Source organism: Lichenostomus cassidix, unplaced genomic scaffold (genome assembly GCF_008360975.1).
Source record: "Lichenostomus cassidix isolate B80296 unplaced genomic scaffold, HeHo_3.0 HiC_scaffold_829, whole genome shotgun sequence".
Classification (NCBI taxonomy): Eukaryota; Metazoa; Chordata; class Aves; order Passeriformes; family Meliphagidae; genus Lichenostomus; species Lichenostomus cassidix.
This window is the reverse complement of record NW_028148036.1, coordinates 42,790-60,248: the sequence shown is the minus strand read 5'-3', so window position 1 is coordinate 60,248 and position 17,459 is coordinate 42,790. Positions and strand designations below refer to the sequence as shown.

General features: G+C 46.8%; 1 protein-coding gene across 2 annotated transcripts in view; it reads left to right on the top strand.

The window, feature by feature from the left end:
• The window catches only part of LOC146420265 (exportin-7), a 53,602-nt gene that overhangs the window by 23,860 nt on the left and 12,283 nt on the right, over nt 1-17,459 (top strand). For both annotated transcript variants that reach the window (XM_085048453.1, XM_085048452.1), the window contains exons 8-18: nt 83-156; nt 1,633-1,752; nt 2,155-2,301; nt 4,462-4,634; nt 7,342-7,535; nt 9,146-9,251; nt 11,164-11,299; nt 12,829-12,902; nt 15,503-15,583; nt 16,090-16,153; nt 17,220-17,328. In XM_085048453.1, coding sequence (XP_084904579.1) covers nt 83-156; nt 1,633-1,752; nt 2,155-2,301; nt 4,462-4,634; nt 7,342-7,535; nt 9,146-9,251; nt 11,164-11,299; nt 12,829-12,902; nt 15,503-15,583; nt 16,090-16,153; nt 17,220-17,328 — 1,278 coding nt within the window. The remainder of the gene's footprint in view (nt 1-82; nt 157-1,632; nt 1,753-2,154; nt 2,302-4,461; nt 4,635-7,341; nt 7,536-9,145; nt 9,252-11,163; nt 11,300-12,828; nt 12,903-15,502; nt 15,584-16,089; nt 16,154-17,219; nt 17,329-17,459) is intronic.

Genomic DNA, 17,459 nt, shown 5'->3' with positions numbered 1-17,459 from the left:
GGGGCAATTTTCTTGGGATTTTTGGGCTTTGGTGTGACAAATCCGTGTGGAAATGGAGGTGAAATCCTCTTTTCTCTTGCAGCATTCTTGGATTCTTCGACCCTTCAGTTGTTTTTTGATCTTTATCATTCCATCCCTCCTTCGTTTTCTCCTCTGGTGAGTTTTGGGGTTTGTTTTTCCTTCGTTTTAGGATTTCTGTGGGAGATTCACTGAGGGGTTCAGGTTGTCCCAAAGTGTCCCAAGTGCTGCTGAGAGTTCTGAAGGATTTTTTCCCTGAGAATCTTTTTTTTTTTCTGGAATTCCAACCTCCTTTATCTTCACACAGCTTGGAATTTTTGCTCATCTCCTCAAGGGATGTAATTCCCAAAGCAGATCCTAAAACCACACCAGGAGCAAGTTTGGGAAAACCCCAAATAATGGAATTTCTCCTTCCACCTTTCCAAACTCCCACTGTGTCCCACTGGGATGAAAGAGCCAAAGCACAGCTGAGCTAAAAATTGGATTATTCTGGAAAAATCAAAATAAAAAATCCCCTGCCAGGTGTTTATCCATCTGATAAATATTTCCCATAATTAAAATATTTCCCATAATTAAACTTTGTGAAAACAAAGCCTTGGCTGAGAGGGAAGAACCTCCAGAATTAATTTTTCCGTGGAGATTCCACTGTCCATTCTGGTGCAGGATTAATGGCTAATCCTGAATTTAGATCCTCAGATATCCAGGAGAGATTGGAAGTGTGAAATTCCTTTTCTGAATGGAAATCTGCAATAATTCCTTTGGGATCAGTGGCTGGGGAAAGCCTGGATGTGACCCTCAGTGCTCTGGGCTGGGTGACAGTTTGGGATTGGGGACAGCTTGGAGTTCCTTTCCAACCTCAGTAATTCCATGATTCTGGGGAATTTAATCATGAAATCATGGAATTGTCAGCCTGTTTGGAGAGCTGAGAGCTGAGAGAAGCCCTGCAGTGCTGTGGGATTGAGACTCAGCTCCACATCCTGGGAATTTGGGATCATTGAGTGATCCAGGTGATCCAGATGTGCCCCAAAATTCCTTAATAATTTGATTGGATTATTAAATTCTCCTTGGAGAATTAAAGCTTTTCAATGTTGTCCTGTGGGAGGTGAAATGAGCTGAGAGAAACCCTGCAGTGCTTTGGGATTGGAGATTTAGCTCCACATCCCAGGAATTTGGGATCATTAAGTGATCCAGGTGATCCAGATGTGCCCAAAATTCTTGATAGTTTGACAACCTTGGATTATTAGATTATTCTTGGAGAATTAAAGGGTTTAGATGTTGTCCTGTGGAAGGTGAAACAAGCTGAGAGAAACCCTGCAGTGCTGTGGGATTGGAGACTCAGCTCCACAATCTGGGAATTCATGCTCATGGAATGATCCAGATGTGCCCAAAATTCCTTAATAATTTGGCAACCTTGGCTATCCCAGGATTATTATTATTAGATTATTATTATTATTAGCTGCCATAATTTCTTTCCCCACCGCAGACACGAATGAACTGCTTTGCCCCTAAAGCAACCCCAAACCTCCATGTCTACTTGTGTCATGATGGGAATCCAAAAATCCCTTCATTTCCTCTCTCTCATCCCAGTTTTTGTGTTTCATTCCCGTTTCCCAGGTGTTGTCCTGCTTGGTGCAGATCGCCTCGGTGCGCCGCTCGCTCTTCAACAACGCCGAGCGGGCAAAGTTCTTGTCTCATCTCGTGGATGGAGTGAAAAGGATACTGGAAAACCCCCAGGTGGGTGTTCCAGGGGGGATTGGGGCTCTGCAGCCTCCTCAGCACATTGCAGCCCCAAAAATCCTTTTAATGCCCTATTTAGCACAGGGGAGAGTGGTGTGAGGTTGTCCTGTTCTTCCCTTTTCCCACCGTTCCACCACCAAGGGAGGGTCAGGGTGGAAATTAGGAAAAATTAGGAAAAATTTCCTCGTTGGAAGAGTTCTTCAGGACTGGAACAGACTGCTGAGGGCAGCAGGGGAATCAAAGGTTTTTTCATCTTTGGAAAACCCATTGAAAGTGGCAATTCCTAGCTGGATGAAAGGTCAGGGTGGGATTTTTTGGGATGATCCCAGAGCTGTGATTCCATGGGGATCCAAGGAGCAGCAGAGCCATTCCTGACCTCCTCCTCTCTCTGTGCCTCAGAGTTTGTCAGACCCCAACAACTACCACGAGTTCTGCCGGCTGCTGGCCAGGTTGAAAAGCAACTACCAGCTGGGAGAGCTGGTGAAGGTGGAGAATTACCCCGAGGTGATCCGGCTGATCGCCAACTTCACCGTCACCAGCCTGCAGGTACCGACCTGACCTTCCCTCCCTCCAGGGTCCTCCTGCTCCTCACATTCCCTGGAAAACAAAGCAGGATCCTCTCATCTCTTCCCTTCCCTCCAGGGCTCCTCCTGCTCCTCACATTCCCTGGAAAACAAAGCAGAACCTTCTCTCCATTCCCTCCCTCCAGAGCTCTTCCTCCTCCTCAAATTCTCTGGAAAACAAAGCAGAACCTTCCCTCTGTTCCCAACCATTCCCTGGAAAACAAAGCAGGACCTTCTCTCCATTCCCTCCCTCCAGGGTTCTTCCTGCTCCTCACTTTCCCTGGAAAAAACAAAGCAGGATTTTCTCATCCCTTCCCTCCCTCCAGGGCTCCTCCAGCTCCTCGAATTCCCTGGAAAAAACACAGCAGGATCTTCTCAACCTGTTTCATTTCTCCCCCAACCCCCTGTGGCTGAGGCTGTGACACAATCCCTGTGAATTCCTGAATGGAATCCACGTGGGAAGGCAGAGTTGTTGCCATGCCTCCAGAGGCTTCCCAGATCCTAGCAGGGAAAAAAAATCCCAACTTGTTAAATAAGGTTTATTTTTAGAATTCTGTCTCACTTCGCTATTGCAATGTTCTCACAGGGGTTGGGAGTAATTGGAATATCATGGATATTCCCACTGAGTTTTCCAGCTCTTAACCACAGCCCTGCACAGGAGAGGATCTAAAAACCATGGAGCTTGGAGAATCCCTTTTTTGTTCCACTGGAATTCCTGGGAAGCAGCTTGGGGCTGTGGGGAGCTGAGAGAAACCCTGCAGTGCTGTGGGGTTGGAGGCTCAACTCCACAATCTGGGAATTTGGGATCACTGGATGATACAGATGTGTCCCAGAATTCCTGGATAATTTGACAGCCTTGGATATTTTAGGATTATTAGATTATCCTTGGAGAATTAAAGCTTTTAGATGTTGTCCTGTGGGAGGTGAAACAAGCTGAGCAGAAATCCTGCAGTGCCTTGGGATTGGAGGCTCCGCTCCACATTCTGGGAATTTGGGATAATTGAATGATCCAGGTGATCCAGATGTGCCCAAAATTGATAATTTGACAACCTTGGATTATTAGATTATCCTTGGAGAATTTTAGGTATTGTCCTGTGGAAGGTGAAATGAGCTGAGCAGAAACCCTGCAGTGCTGTGGGATTGCAGACTCAGCTCCACATCCTGGGAATTTGGGATCATTGAATGATCCAGGTGATCCAGATGTGCCCCAAAATCGATAATTTGACAACCTTGGATTATGAAATTCTCCTTGGAGAATTAAAGCTTTTCTATGTTGTCCTGTGGGAGGTGAAATGAGCTGAGAGAAACCCTGCAGTGCTTTGGGATTGGAGATTTAGCTCCACATCCCGGGATTTTGGGATTATTGAATGATCCAGATGTGCCCCCAAAATTGATAATTTGACAGCCTTGGATTATTAAATTCTCCTTGGATAATTAAAGCTTTTTGATGTTGTCCTGTGGAAGGTGAAACAAGCTGAGAGCATCAAACCCTGCAGTGCTTTGGGATTGGAGACTCAACTCCACATCCTGGGAATTTGGGATCACTGAATGATCCAGGTGATCCAGATGTGCCCCAAAATTCCTCGATAATTTGACAACCTTAGATTATTAGATTCTCCTTGGAGTATTAAAGCTTTTCTATGTTGTCCTGTGGGAGGTGAAAGAAGCTGAGCAGAAATCCTGCAGTGCCTTGGGATTGGAGACTCAGCTCCACATCCTGGGAATTTGGGATCACTGAATGATCCAGGTGATCCAAATGTGCCCAAAATTGATAATTTGACAACCTTGGATTATTAGATTATCCTTGGAGAATTTTAGGTATTGTCCTTTGGAAGGTGAAATGAGCTGAGCAGAAACCCTGCAGTGCCTTGGGATTGGAGGCTCAACTCCACATCCTGGGAATTTGGGATCACTGAATGATCCAGGTGATCCAGATGTGCCCCAAAGTTCCTCGGTAATTTGGCAACCTTGGACTATCAGATTATCTTTAGAGAATTAAAGCTTTTCAATGTTATCCTGTGGAAAGCAAAACCAGCCGAGCTTCAAACTCAGAGCTTCCACCACAGCTCCTGTTGGAACACCTTCCCCCCAACCCCACAAATCCTAACTCCCTGCCCTGTTCTCCTCCCCTTTCCCCTGGCAGCACTGGGAATTCGCTCCCAACAGCGTGCACTACCTGCTGAGCCTGTGGCAGCGCCTGGCTGCCTCTGTCCCCTACGTGAAAGCCACAGAGCCACACATGCTGGAGACTTACACCCCCGAGGTGACCAAAGCCTACATCACCTCCCGCCTGGAATCCGTGCACATCATCCTCAGGTGAGGCAGTGCCACAGCCTGGAGGTTCTCCTGGTGCTCTGAGGGGTGGGAAAGGGGGGTTTGGAGGGTTTGGAGGGGTTAAGGGATGATGGAGAGGGATTGGGGACAAGGGATGGAGGGACAGACACAGGGAGTGGCGTCAAAGGGACAGAGGGCAGGGATGGATGGGATTTTGGGGTGGAATTCCTGGCTGGGATGGAATTCCCAGAGCAGCTGTGCCCAAGGATCACCCTGGGACAGTGGGAAGTGTCCCCACGGCAGGGGTGGCACTGGATGTTTTAATGTCCCTTGCCATGATCCCAGGATTGTCACCTCCACAGCAAACACTCCAGCCTCTCCTGTGTTTCTCTTCCCAGCCACAGAGGCAGGAGGTGTTTGTGAGGATTTCTGGGGGAGGATTCCCTAAATCACAGCCTGGCTGTGTTTTTTAGAAGAGATTTATTTTTTTAAGCTGGTTTGGGTTTTTTTTTTTTTTTTTTTTGAGACCCTGCTTAATCTCCTGTGGCTGAGCTGATCTGACATGTTCTGGGTTGGATTCATTTTCCCAGGATCTGCAGCATGGATCCTTTTCCATCCTTTTCCACCCTTTTCCATCCTTTTTTCCATCCTTTTTCATCCTTTTTTCCATCCTTTTCCATCTTTTTTTCCACCCTTTTCCACCCTTTTCCACTCTTTTCCACGCTTTTTTCCATCCTTTTTTCCCCCCCTTTCCCCCCTTTTCCATCCTTTTTTTCCATCCTTTTCCACCCTTTTCCATCCTTTTTTTCCACCCTTTTCCATCCTTTTCCACCCTTTTCCACCCAGAATTCCCATCAGAACACAGATCAGGGTGTGTGCAAATCGTGACTCACTTCCCTGTCACAGCTCTGCTGCAGGATTGCACAAATTGCACCTAAAAACACCTTTTATTTTTAATTCCTTGGAAGGAATCAGCCTCCAGAATCCCATTGTCGTGCCTGGATTTGTGTGGGATGAATTCTCCCTGGTGTGTGTTTGTGTTGGGTGAAAACAAATGGTCAAATAGAGGAAAATAAGGGATTTCTCTTAGGGATGGCTGATGCTATTATCCCTTTTTTTGGGGACCCTCAATCCCTGCAAGTGTTCAAATCCAGGGCTTGGAGCAACCTGGGATAGTGGAAGGTGTCCTTCCCATGGAAAAGGTGGAATTAAATAAGTTTTAAGGTCCTTTCCAACCCAAACCATTCTGGAATTGTCTGATTTACTGTAGAGTTTAATGTCTTTAAGAGAAAAGGCAGTGGAAGGATTCGAAGGGAAAGTTTTGCTGTAGAAACACAGAGAATTTTGGCACTGCCTGTTCCATTCAAACCCCTGGATAAAGGTTAAAAGGTTAAAAAAACTGGATAAATGTTAAAGGAACTGGATACTGTTAAAAAACGTGGATAAATGTTTAAAAAATTGGATAATATTAAGGATGGAACACGTTACTCCTGCCAGGTGCTGCTGGCTTTTCCCCTGATCTGTTGCTGGTTTGATTCCTGGCTTTTCCCCCAATCCATTCCTCTCCTCCTGATTTCTCAGGGATGTTCAGAGTCAATCTGAGTCACTTCCCACCAGCCTGGAATTCCAGTACCTGGAAAACCCTCTGTTCCCAACAGCACCTCTTCTGTGCCACCTCAGGCTGTGTCCATGCATCCAATTCCTGTTTAATCCCTTTTTTCCTGCACAGGGATGGCCTGGAGGAATCCATATTCTGGTTCAGGCTGTCTCCATGTATCCAATCCCTGTTTAATCCCATTTTTCCTTCACAGAGATGGACTGAAGGAATCTACATCCTAGCTCAGGCTGTTTCCATCCATCCAATACCTATTTAATCCCATTTTTCCCCCGCAGGGAAGGTCTGGAGGACTCCACATTCTAGCTCAGGCTGTCTCCATCTACCCAATCCCTGTTTAATGTTCTTTTTTCCCGTGCAGGGATGGCCTGGATGAGTCCACATTCTATCTTAAGCTGTTCCCATCTATCCAATCCCTGTTTATTCCCATTTTTCCCTGCAGGGGTGGCCTGGAGGAATCCATTTGTATCCAATCCCTGTTTTAACGTCCTTTTTTCTGCACAGGGATGGCCTGGATGAGTCCATATTTTAGCTCAGGTTGTCTCCATGCATCCAATCCCTGTTTAATCTCCTTTTTCCCCCACAGGGATGCACTGGAGGAATCCATATTCTAGCTCAGGCTGTCTCCATCTACCCAATCCCTGTTTAATGTTCTTTTTTCCTGTGCAGGGCTGGACTGGAGCAGTCCACATTCTAGCTCAGGCTGTTCCCATCTATCTAATCCCTGTTTATTCCCATTTTTCCTGCTCAGGGATGGCCTGGAGGACTCCATATGTATCCAACCCCTGTTTAATCCCCTTTTTCCCCGCAGGGATGGACTGGAGGAATCCATATTTTGGCACAGGCTGTTTCCATCTATCCAACCTGTGTTTAATGTCCTTTTTCCTGCACAGGGATGGCCTGGAGGACTCCACATTCTAGCTCAGGCTGTTTCCATCCATCCAATCCCTATTTAATCCCTTTTTTCTGCAGGGATGGCCTGGATGAATCCATATTCTGTCTCAGGCTGTTTCCATCTATCCAATCCCTATCTAATCCGTTTTTTGTGCACAGTGATGGACTGGATGAGTCCATATTCTGTCTCAGGCTGTTCCCATCTACCCAACCCCTGTTTAATCCCATTTTTCCCCCCAGGGATGGCCTGGAGGACCCTCTGGAGGACACAGGGCTGGTGCAGCAGCAGCTGGACCAGCTCTCCACCATCGGGCGCTGCGAGTACGAGAAAACCTGCGCGCTGCTGGTGCAGCTCTTCGACCAGTCAGCCCAGTCCTACCAGGAGCTGCTGCAGAGCGCCACTGCCAGCCCCATGGACCTGGCTGTGCAGGAAGGTGAGCCTGCAGAGACTCCTCTGCCCGAAGGAATTGGGATTCCAAGCCTGCAGAGACTCCTCTTCCCAAAGAAATTGTGATTCCAAGCCTGGAGAGACTCCTCTTCCCGAAGGAATTGGGATTCCAGGAGTTCTGTTCCCTGGGAAACCCACAGGGATGTGTTGCTCAGCCCATCCCGGCACTGCTCTGTTGTAAAAAGCACTCCATTCCCAGGTTTTGGGGGGATTTGGGATGTTTTCTGCCTTTCAGGCAGAGTTAGGAGGGTGTTCCCCAGCCCATCCTTTTCCCCGAGGTGTGGATTTGCCTCTCCTCACTGGCTGGAGATGGTGCTGTCCTGTAACTCACCCCATGCCCAGGTTTTTTTGGGGGAAATTGAATATTTCTTTGCCTGGACCCTCAAAATGATGAGGATCCCCATCCCATATCCCATCCCAGCCTTTACCAGGGAAGGGATTTGGGTGCTCACTGGACTTTCCTCCATAGTTTTGGGGTTTTGGGGCAGAAACCTCCTGCTGGTTGTAGGGACAGGGTGGCTGGGATGGGATTTGCAGCTGGCCCAGCAGGGAGGGATTGGGAATTGTTCAGCCCAGGGAAGCAGCTCCTTTGGGATTCAGGGATGTGCAGGGAGTCACCAGTGTCCCCGTGTGTCCCTGACTGTTTTATGGGTCCTCTGACTGTCCCCTGTGTGTCCTTGTGTCCCTGACTCTCCCCTGTGTCCCTGACTGTTTCTGAGTGTCCCTGAGTGTCCCCTATGGCCCCTGACTGTCCTCTGTGTCCCCTGACCCTCCCCTTTGTGTCCCTGACTATCCCCTGTGTCCCAGGCTCTGTGTGTCTGTGTTCCTGACTGTCCCCTGTGTCCCCCAACTGTCCCCTGTGTACCTAACTGTCCCCTATGTGTCTCCTATGTGTCCCCTGTGTCCTTGACTGTCCCCAACTGTCCCTGAGTGTCCCCTGTGTCCCCTGACTGTTCCTGTGTGTCCCTGACTGTTCCTGTCTCTCCCCTGTGTCCTTGACTGTCCCCTATGTGTCCCTGACTGTCCCCACCTGTCCCTGACTGTCCCTGACTGTCCCTGACTGTCCCTGACTGTCACTGACTGTCCCCTGTGCCCCTGACTGTCCTGTGTGTCCCATGTGTCCCTTACTGTCTCTGTATCCCTGACTGTCCCCGGTGTCCCCAACTATCCCCTATGTCCCCACCTGTCCCTAACTGTCCCTGACTGTCCCCTGTGTCCCCTAACTGTCCCTGTGTCCCTAACTGTCCCTGACTGTCCACTGTGTCCCCTAACTGTCCCCACCTGTCCCTGACTGTCCTTGACTGTCCCCTATGTACCCTAACTGTCCCTGTGTCCCTAACTGTCCCCTGACTGTCCCCTGACTGTCCCCTGACTGTCCCCTGTCTGTCCCTGTCTGTCCCCTGTGTGTCCTCACCTGTCCCTGTCTGTCCCTGACTGTCCCCTGTGTCCCTGTCTGTCCCTGACTGTCCCCTGACTGTCCCCTGACTGTCCCCACCTGTCCCTAACTGTCCCCTGTGTGTCCCTGTCTGTCCCCTATGTCCCCTGTCTGTCCCTACCTGTCCCTGTCTGTCCCTGACTGTCCCCTGTGTGTCGCAGGCCGCCTGACGTGGCTGGTGTACATCATCGGCGCGGTGATCGGCGGCAGAGTGTCCTTCGCCAGCACGGACGAGCAGGACGCCATGGACGGAGAGCTGGTCTGTCGGTAGGGATGCTCCACTGGGATATTCCATAAAATCCTAAAAATGGGGATTTGCCTCTTCCCGCCTGGAATTCCTGCGGGAAATGAGGCTGGGAGGAGAGAGTTGGGAAATCCAGTCTGGATTGTAACAGGGAGAGTGAGGGGGAAGAGCAGGGAAAAGGGGATTGTTCACTAATTATTCACTAATCACTCATTAATTATTCACTAATTATTCACTAAATGTATGATGGGACAGTTGGAAAAATCTTTTTCCCATTTAAGAACCCCAAAGTGGGTTTTGTCCATAAATGCATGGTGAGTGTTTGGCTTGGAAAATTCAGATTTAATGGTGAGATTTGAACACGTTGGATTTTTGGGATGGAGAATCTGTGGGAAGTTTTATTGGATGGATGTGGGAATTTGGAGATTAAAACTTTAAATCCCACTGGATTTTTGGGAATTCAGGGTAGGAAAAGGAGGTGTGGATGGTGAGCTGGTGGAAAACCAGGAATTCTGAGGCTGAGGAATTCCTAAAAGGGAAAATTCTGAGATCCCAGATAAATTCCAGCTACTGTAGAGTATCCATCCAATATCTAAATATTATCTAGATTTGGAAATATTTGGAAATAACACCTAAATATTATTTAGATTTGGGATCAATGTCCATATTTATATTTGATTTCTGTCCCTCTCAGTGCTTGCTGGCATTTCCCAAAGGAATCTCTTCGTGTTTGCCCAAAATTGGGTGATTTGTTTATCCCAAAATCCCTCCAGCCACATCCCAGGGTGGATTCTGCAGCTCCACAAAACCCACATGTGGTGGGAGAGAAGCTAAAATCTGGGTTTTCTAAGGGAGAAGTTCCTCAGAGGGATCTGGGAGATGCCAAAGCCCATGAAACTCAATTTTGGAGCAAATTAAATCCTGTTTTAAGGGCTGGAGGAGCTTTACACCAGCTTTACACCAGCTTTACACCCAGGAGCAAAGTGCCCTGGCAGTGTTTTCATCCCAATCCTGTCCATTTGGGGCTGAAATTCCTCAGAAATTAAATAAATCAGTCCCACATTCCCTGGGAACAGCAGAGAAATCCCTCCTTGCCCAGTGCCATTACCAGGAGCTCTTTTCTCATTTTTTTTTCCCCTTTTTCCCCCCTTTTCCCCCTTTTTCCCCCACTTTTCCCCACTTTTCCCTACTTTTTCCCACTTTTTCCCCACTTTTTCCCACTTCTCGCCCACTTTTTTCCCCGTTTTTTATGCTTTCTTTACACTTTCTTCACACTTTTTTCACACCTTTTCCCCACTTTTCCCACACTTTTTTCACCCTTTTTTCACCCTTTTTCCCTCACTCTTTTCCCACTCTTTTCCCACACTTTCTTCACACTTTCTTCACGCTTTTTCCCACTTTTTCCCCACTTTTTCCCACTTTTCCCCCACTTGTTTCCCCCACTTTTCCCCACGTTTCCCCCCTTTCCCACACTTTTTCCACACTTTCTTCACACTTTTTTCCCACTTTGTTTACACTTTTTTCCCACTTTTTCCTCACACTTTTCTTCCCACTTTTCCCCCACTTTTCTTCCCACTTTTTTCACATTTTTTTCTCTTTTTCCCCACTTCTTTCTTCCCACTTTATTCCCACTTTCTTCCCACTTTCTTCCCACTGTCTTCCCACTTTTTTCACATTCTTTTCTCAATTTTTCCCCACTTTTCCCCCACTTTTTTTCACTTCTTTCCCTACTTTCTCCCCACACTTTTCCCCACTTCCCCCCCTTTTTCCACCCGTTTTCCACACTCTTTTCCCACTCTTTCTTCACACTTTTTCTCGCTTTTTTCCCCACTTTTTCCCCACTTTTTTCCCCACTTTTTCCCCACTTTTTTCCCACTTTTTTCCCACTTTTTTCCCCACTTTTTCCCCACTTTTTCCCCCCTTTCCCCTGCCCAGGGTGCTGCAGCTGATGAACCTGACGGACTCGCGGCTGGCCCAGGCTGGCAACGAGAAGCTGGAGTTAGCCATGCTGAGCTTCTTCGAGCAATTCCGCAAGATCTACATCGGAGACCAGGTGCAGAAATCCTCCAAGGTAATGCCTGAGATCCCCTTTGTGGGGAGGAAAACGAGCGGAATTCGCTGATTTCTCCTCTTTCTAGCTGGAGATAAATCGCATTTTTGCGGTTTTTAGGTTTGGTTCTGGAAATGCGTCGAATTTGGTGGGATTTTGAGGTTTGGTTCTGGAAATAAATCATATTTGTTGGGATTTTAAATCACATTTGTTGGGATTTTTAGGTTTGGTTCTGGAAATAAATCATATTTGTTGGGATTTTTAGGTTTGGTTCTGGAAATAAATCATATTTGTTGGGATTTTTAGGTTTGGTTCTGGAAATAAATCATATTTTTGGGGATTTTTAGGTTTGGTTCGGATTTTTAGCTTTGGTTGTGGAAATAAATCACATTTGGGATTTTAAATTACATGATTTGGATTTTTAGGTTTGGGTGTGGAAATAAATCACATTTGTTGGGATTTTAAATCCCATTTGTTGGGATTTTTAGGTTTGTTGGGATTTTTAGGTTTGCTTCTGGAAATAAATCTCATTTGGTGGGATTTTTAGGTTTGGTTCTGGAAATAAATCAGATTTCTTGGGATTTTAAATCGCATTTGGTGGGATTTTTAGGTTTGGTTCTGGAAATAAATCACATTTGTTGGGATTTTAAATCACTTTTTTTTTGATTTTTAGGTTTGGTTGTGGAAGTAAATCACACTTGTTGGGATTTTAAATCACATTTGTTGAGATTTTTAGTTTGCTTCTGGAAATAAATCCCATTTGGTGGGATTTTTAGGTTTGGTTCTGGAAATAAATCACGTTTGTTGAGATTTTTAGGTCTGTTGGGATTTTTAGGTTTGGCTCTCTAAATAAATAAATCACTTTTGTTGGGATTTTTAGGTTTGGTTCTGGAAATAAATGACATTTGGTGGTATTTTAAATTCCATTTATTGGGATTTTTAGGTTTGGTTCTGGAAATAAATTGCACTTGTTGGGATTTTTAGGCTTGGTTCTGATAATAACATTTTTACATTTTCCTGGCAGTTTTAAAGCCAGTTTTTAAATTTTTTTTTAAGTTTTTTAAGCCAGTTTTTTTTAATGTTTTCACCTTTTCCTGGCAGTTTTTAAGCCAGTTTTTTAAAGTTTTTTTAAAATAGTTTTTTAAGCTTTTTAAGCCAGTTTTTTAAAGTTTTTACATTTTCCTGGCAGTTTTTAAACCAGTTTTTAAATTTTTTTTACGTTTTTTAAGCCAGTTTTTTAAAGTTTTTAAGTTGTTTTTTTTAAGTTTTTTAAGCCAGTTTTTTTAAAGTTTTTACAGTTTTTTGGAAGTTTTTAAGCCAGTTTTTTAATTTTTTTTAAAGTTTTTTAATTTTTTATAGCCAGTTTTTTAAACATTTTTACATTTTCCTGGGGTTTTTAAGCAGTTTTTTAAGGTTTTTAAAGTTTTTTTTTTTGACGTTTTTAAACCAGTTTTTAATTTGCTTTTTTTAACTTTTTTAACCCATTTTTTTCTAAACTTCTCCCATTTCCCTGACATTTTTTAACCCTTTTTTTCCCTCTCCCTGCCCAGCTGTACCGGCGGCTCTCCGAGGTCCTGGGGCTGAACGACGAGACGATGGTGCTGAGCGTCTTCATCGGCAAGATGTGAGTGTTCTGCCAGCTGCCCCTCATCCAGGGAATTCCTGGAAAAATCACTGGGAAAACTCTGCTCTGAGGGATGGTCTGCAGCCTGGAAAGCTGGAATTCCTGCCTGCTGGAGGGAAGGATAGCTTTGGTTAGGTTTAGGGTATTTTAGAGTTCAGGATGGATGAAAACACACCCAGAGCAGCCACACTGCAGGAGAAGGGAATGCTTGCCCGGGAAATCCAGGGGATTCCCAGCAGAAATTCCCTGGGGGAAGAATCCCAGAGCTCCTCCCAAGATTTTCCTTGGATTTCAGTCCCAGAGTGAAATCTTCCTTCCAAACCTTTTCCCAAATTTTTTCCCAGGCAATCCAAAGGATTCCCAGCAGAAATTCCCTGTCCCTTGTCACCCTGGCACTGTGGGAAGAATCCCAGAGTTCCTCCCAAGCTTTTCCTTGGAGTTCAATCCCAGAGTGAAATCCTTCCAAACTTTTCCCACTTTGACATCAATTTGGAATTTTGGATCCAGCCTGGAATTTTATCCATCCTTGGCAGTCTCTGGAGCGTTTTGAGCCAATCCAGTTATTTTCCCAGGAAATCCAAAGGATTCCCAGCTCACATTCCCTGTCCCTTGTCACCTTGGCACTGTGGGAGAAACCCTACAGTTCTTCCCAAGCTTTTCCTTGGATTTCAATCACAGAGTGAAATACTTCCTAGTTACACCAATTCAGAATTTTGGATCCAGCCTGGAATTTTATCCATTCCTCAGCAGCCTCTGGAGCATTTTGAGCCAATCCAGTTTTTTCCCAGGAAATCCAAAGTTCCAGCCACATTCCCTGTCCCTTGTCACCTTGGCTGTGGAAAACCCACAGTTCGAAATCTTCCTTCCAAACTTCTCCCACTCTGGTTGACAGCAATTCAGAATTTTATCCATTTCTCAGCAGCCTCTGGAGCATTTTGAACCAATCCAGTTTTTCCCAGGCAATCCAAAGATTTCCAGCTCAATTCCCTCCTTGTCAGCCTGGCACTGTGGGAAAAACCCCACAAGCTTTTCCTTGGATTTCAATCCCAGAGTGAAATCTTTTCCTTCCAAACTTTTCCCACTCTGGTTGACACCAATTCGGAATTTTGGATCCAGCCTGGAATTTCATCCATTCCTTAGCAGCCTCTGAAGCATTTTAAACCAATCCAGTTTTTTCCCAGGCAATCCAAAGGATTCATTCCCTGTCCCTTGTCACCCTGGCACTGTGGGAAAAACCCCAGAGTTGCTCCCAAAATTTTCCTTGGATTTCAATCCCGGAGTGAAATCTTTTCCTTCCAAACTTTTTCCCAATTTTTTTCCCAGGCAATCCAAAGGATTCCCAGCAGAAATTCCCTGTCCCTTGTCACCCTGGCACTGTGGGAAAAACCCCACAAGCTTTTCCTTGGTTTTCAATCCCAGAGTGAAATATTTCCTTCCAAACTTTTCCCACTCTGGTTGACACCAATTCGGAATTTTATCCATTCCTCAGCAGCCTCTGGAGCATTTGGAACCAGTCCAATTTTTTCCCAGGAAATCCAAAGGAAATCCTTCCTTCCAAACTTTTCCCACTCCAGTTGACTCTCCTTGTCACCTTGGCACTGTGGGAAAAGTCCCACAGCTCTTCCCAAGCTTTTCCTTGGATTTCAATCCCGGAGTGAAATCTTTACTTTCCAAACTTTTTCCCAAATTTTTTCCCAGGCAATCCAAAGGATTCCCACCAGAAATTCCCTGTCCCTTGTCACCCTGGCACTGTGGGAAAAACCCCAGAGCTCCTCCCAAGATTTTCCTTGGATTTCAATCCCAGAGTGAAATCCTTCCAAACTTTTCCCACTTTGACATCAATTAGGAATTTTATCCATTCCTCGGCAGCCTCTGGAGCATTTTGAGCCACTCCAATTTTTTCCCAGGAAATCCAGAGGATTCCCAGCACACATTCCCTGTCCCTTGTCACCCTGGCACTGTGGGAAAAACCCCACAAGCTTTTCCTTGGATTTCAATCCCAGAGTGAAATCCTTCCAAACTTTTCCCACTCCAGTTGACACCAATTCGGCTCCTGCAGCTCCAGCCTGGAATTCTACCCATTCCTCAGCAGCCTCTGGAGCATTTTCAACCCCTGCAGCCCAGTGCCCTGTGCCTGGAGCATCCCAAACCTCCCCCATGCCACCTTTCCCCGCCGGGCAGCATTGCCAAGGGCTGGCAAGGCTCTCCTGGGAGAAGCAAGGGCTACCAGAATTCTGCAGCTGGCAGTGGATGGTGCAGGTGCAGACTTGCAGCCGGCTGCATGCAGTCACTGCCGCAGAATTCTCTTACCCTTGCTGCAGAACCCAGCCCTGGAGTGCCTCAGAATTCCAAGGGCCTGGCAATCCCAAGGGCCAGGGTAGCTTGGGACCCAAGTAGTGAAGATTATCTGAAGGATAATTTTCTAGCCAGCCAAATGTAAGTACAGTGATTTTATACCCGTCTTTGTGCCTTGTGCTGTCTGGGCTCTCGGTGGAGGGTGGAGCTGATGCTGTTGGGAGGTTGAAACTGGACAAATCCACCACGAATCCCAGGAAAATGGGGATAAATCCCACTGATCCATCCCTGTTTGCTCTCCCTAGCATCACCAACCTGAAGTACTGGGGCCGCTGTGAGCCGATCACCTCCAAGACGCTGCAGCTGCTCAACGACCTCTCCATTGGATATCCTTTTGGGAGCTCCAGGAGGGAGGAGAGAGCCTGGAGTGCTGATGGAATCTGAGCCTGGAGCTGCTGGAATCACATCCCTGATTTTCCCCTAAAATGGGACGGGAAAGATTTTTTTGGGATGAGAAGACTGAGAGCAATGTGATGCTCCATGCCTCATCCAGCTCTGGTGGCTGGAATGTTGATTTATTTTAATTGTGGATCCTTTAATTCCTGTGGATATTTAATTCCTTTGGAGCTGACCATCCACAGGCAGAATTCCAGCCTGTCTCCTGGTTTTCCAGAACTTCCAAACCTCAGGTTTTTCCAGGCAGAGCAATAAAAATGCTCACTGGGTGTCTCCCCAAGCAGAGTTTTGCCCAACTGGGTTATCCTTGAACCAACCAGCAGAGAATCCCCAATTTATTGAACAACCCAAACACCATCCCTTCTTCCAGCCTCACCCTGGAAGTGTTTTGCCCAAAATTCCCAGGATTTCTGCTGCTTCCTTAACCTCCCTGCACGTACAGCAGCGTGAGGAAGCTGGTGAAGCTGAGTGCAGTGCAGTTCATGCTGAACAATCACACGGTGAGTTCTCCTCCTGCCTCAGCCCAGCCCTTCCAGCTGGGAGAATTCCACACCTGCCCCTGGAATTCCACACCTTGGAAGCTGACCTGGCTCCCTGTGCTTCTGTGGGACTGGAGGAGCCTCTAGGAAATGGGATTTGGGTTCAGATTTGGGGGTTTTTTTGTTCAGAGTTCTTCAGGTTTCGAGGGGCTGGGATTTGGGATTTCCCATTGGGATTTGAGATTTCCCATTGGGATTTGGGATTTCCCACTGGGCTGGGATTTGGGATTTCCCCATGGGATTTGGGATTTCCCATTGGGATTTGGGATTTCCCACTGGGCTGGGATTTGGGATTTCCCATTCCCAGAGGATTGATGTGGGAGATCTCTGCTTTCCACTAAACCCAAACACATCCCTGGAAATTTCCCAAGCCAGGGGATTTTCCAGGGGCTTGGAGCAGCCTGGGATAGTGGGAGGATGGGATTTCAGGTCCCTTCCAACCCAAACCATTCCAGGATTCCATTCCCTGCTGGAATGAAGGTGAATCCCTGGAATTAGGGGATATTTTCCAGGCATTCCCACGTCCTGCCTTTGACCCTAAAGCAGAATTCAGTCTAGAAGTGCATTTTTCCCTGGAAAATGAACTGGGAATCACCCTGAAGGATTCTCATCCCTGAAGGGCAAATCCTTCTCCAGACTTCCTGCTTCCCCCTGGGGAATTCCAGAGGGAGGGAGAACAGCAGGATTTGCAATCCCTGTTGCCCTCTGGTGGCTCCGGGAATGCTGCAGCTGCCAATTCCATCCATTCCCCTGGATCAGCTGGGAATTGGGATCAGGGTGGTGCTTCCCGGAATTTCACAGCTTGGAAAAACCCTTGGAGATCATCAAATCCAGCTAGAATTCCCATTAATTATGTCCCCAAATGCCAGAATCCACATTTCTGGGGAATTTTCTAGGAAAAACCAACTCCACCACTGCCCTGCACCAACCCTTTCCACGAGGAAATTCTCCCTGCTATCCACCCTAAATCCCTGGATGTGGCAAATCCTCTTTCCTCCTTAACCCAGCCGTGTTTTCCCTTTTCCAGAGTGAGCACTTTTCCTTCCTGGGCATCAACAATCAGTCCAACCTGACGGACATGAGGTGTCGGACGACGTTCTACACAGCCCTGGGCAGGCTGCTGATGGTGGATTTAGGTACTGGCAGCTTTTCCTGGGATTTCCAGCAGAATTCCAGCTTTTGGGAGCTGTAGCCTGCTTTTTGGGGAGCTGGAGGTGCAGCAGGGAAGGATGGAAAAGCTGAAGGAGAGGAGGAAAAGGAGAGGAAT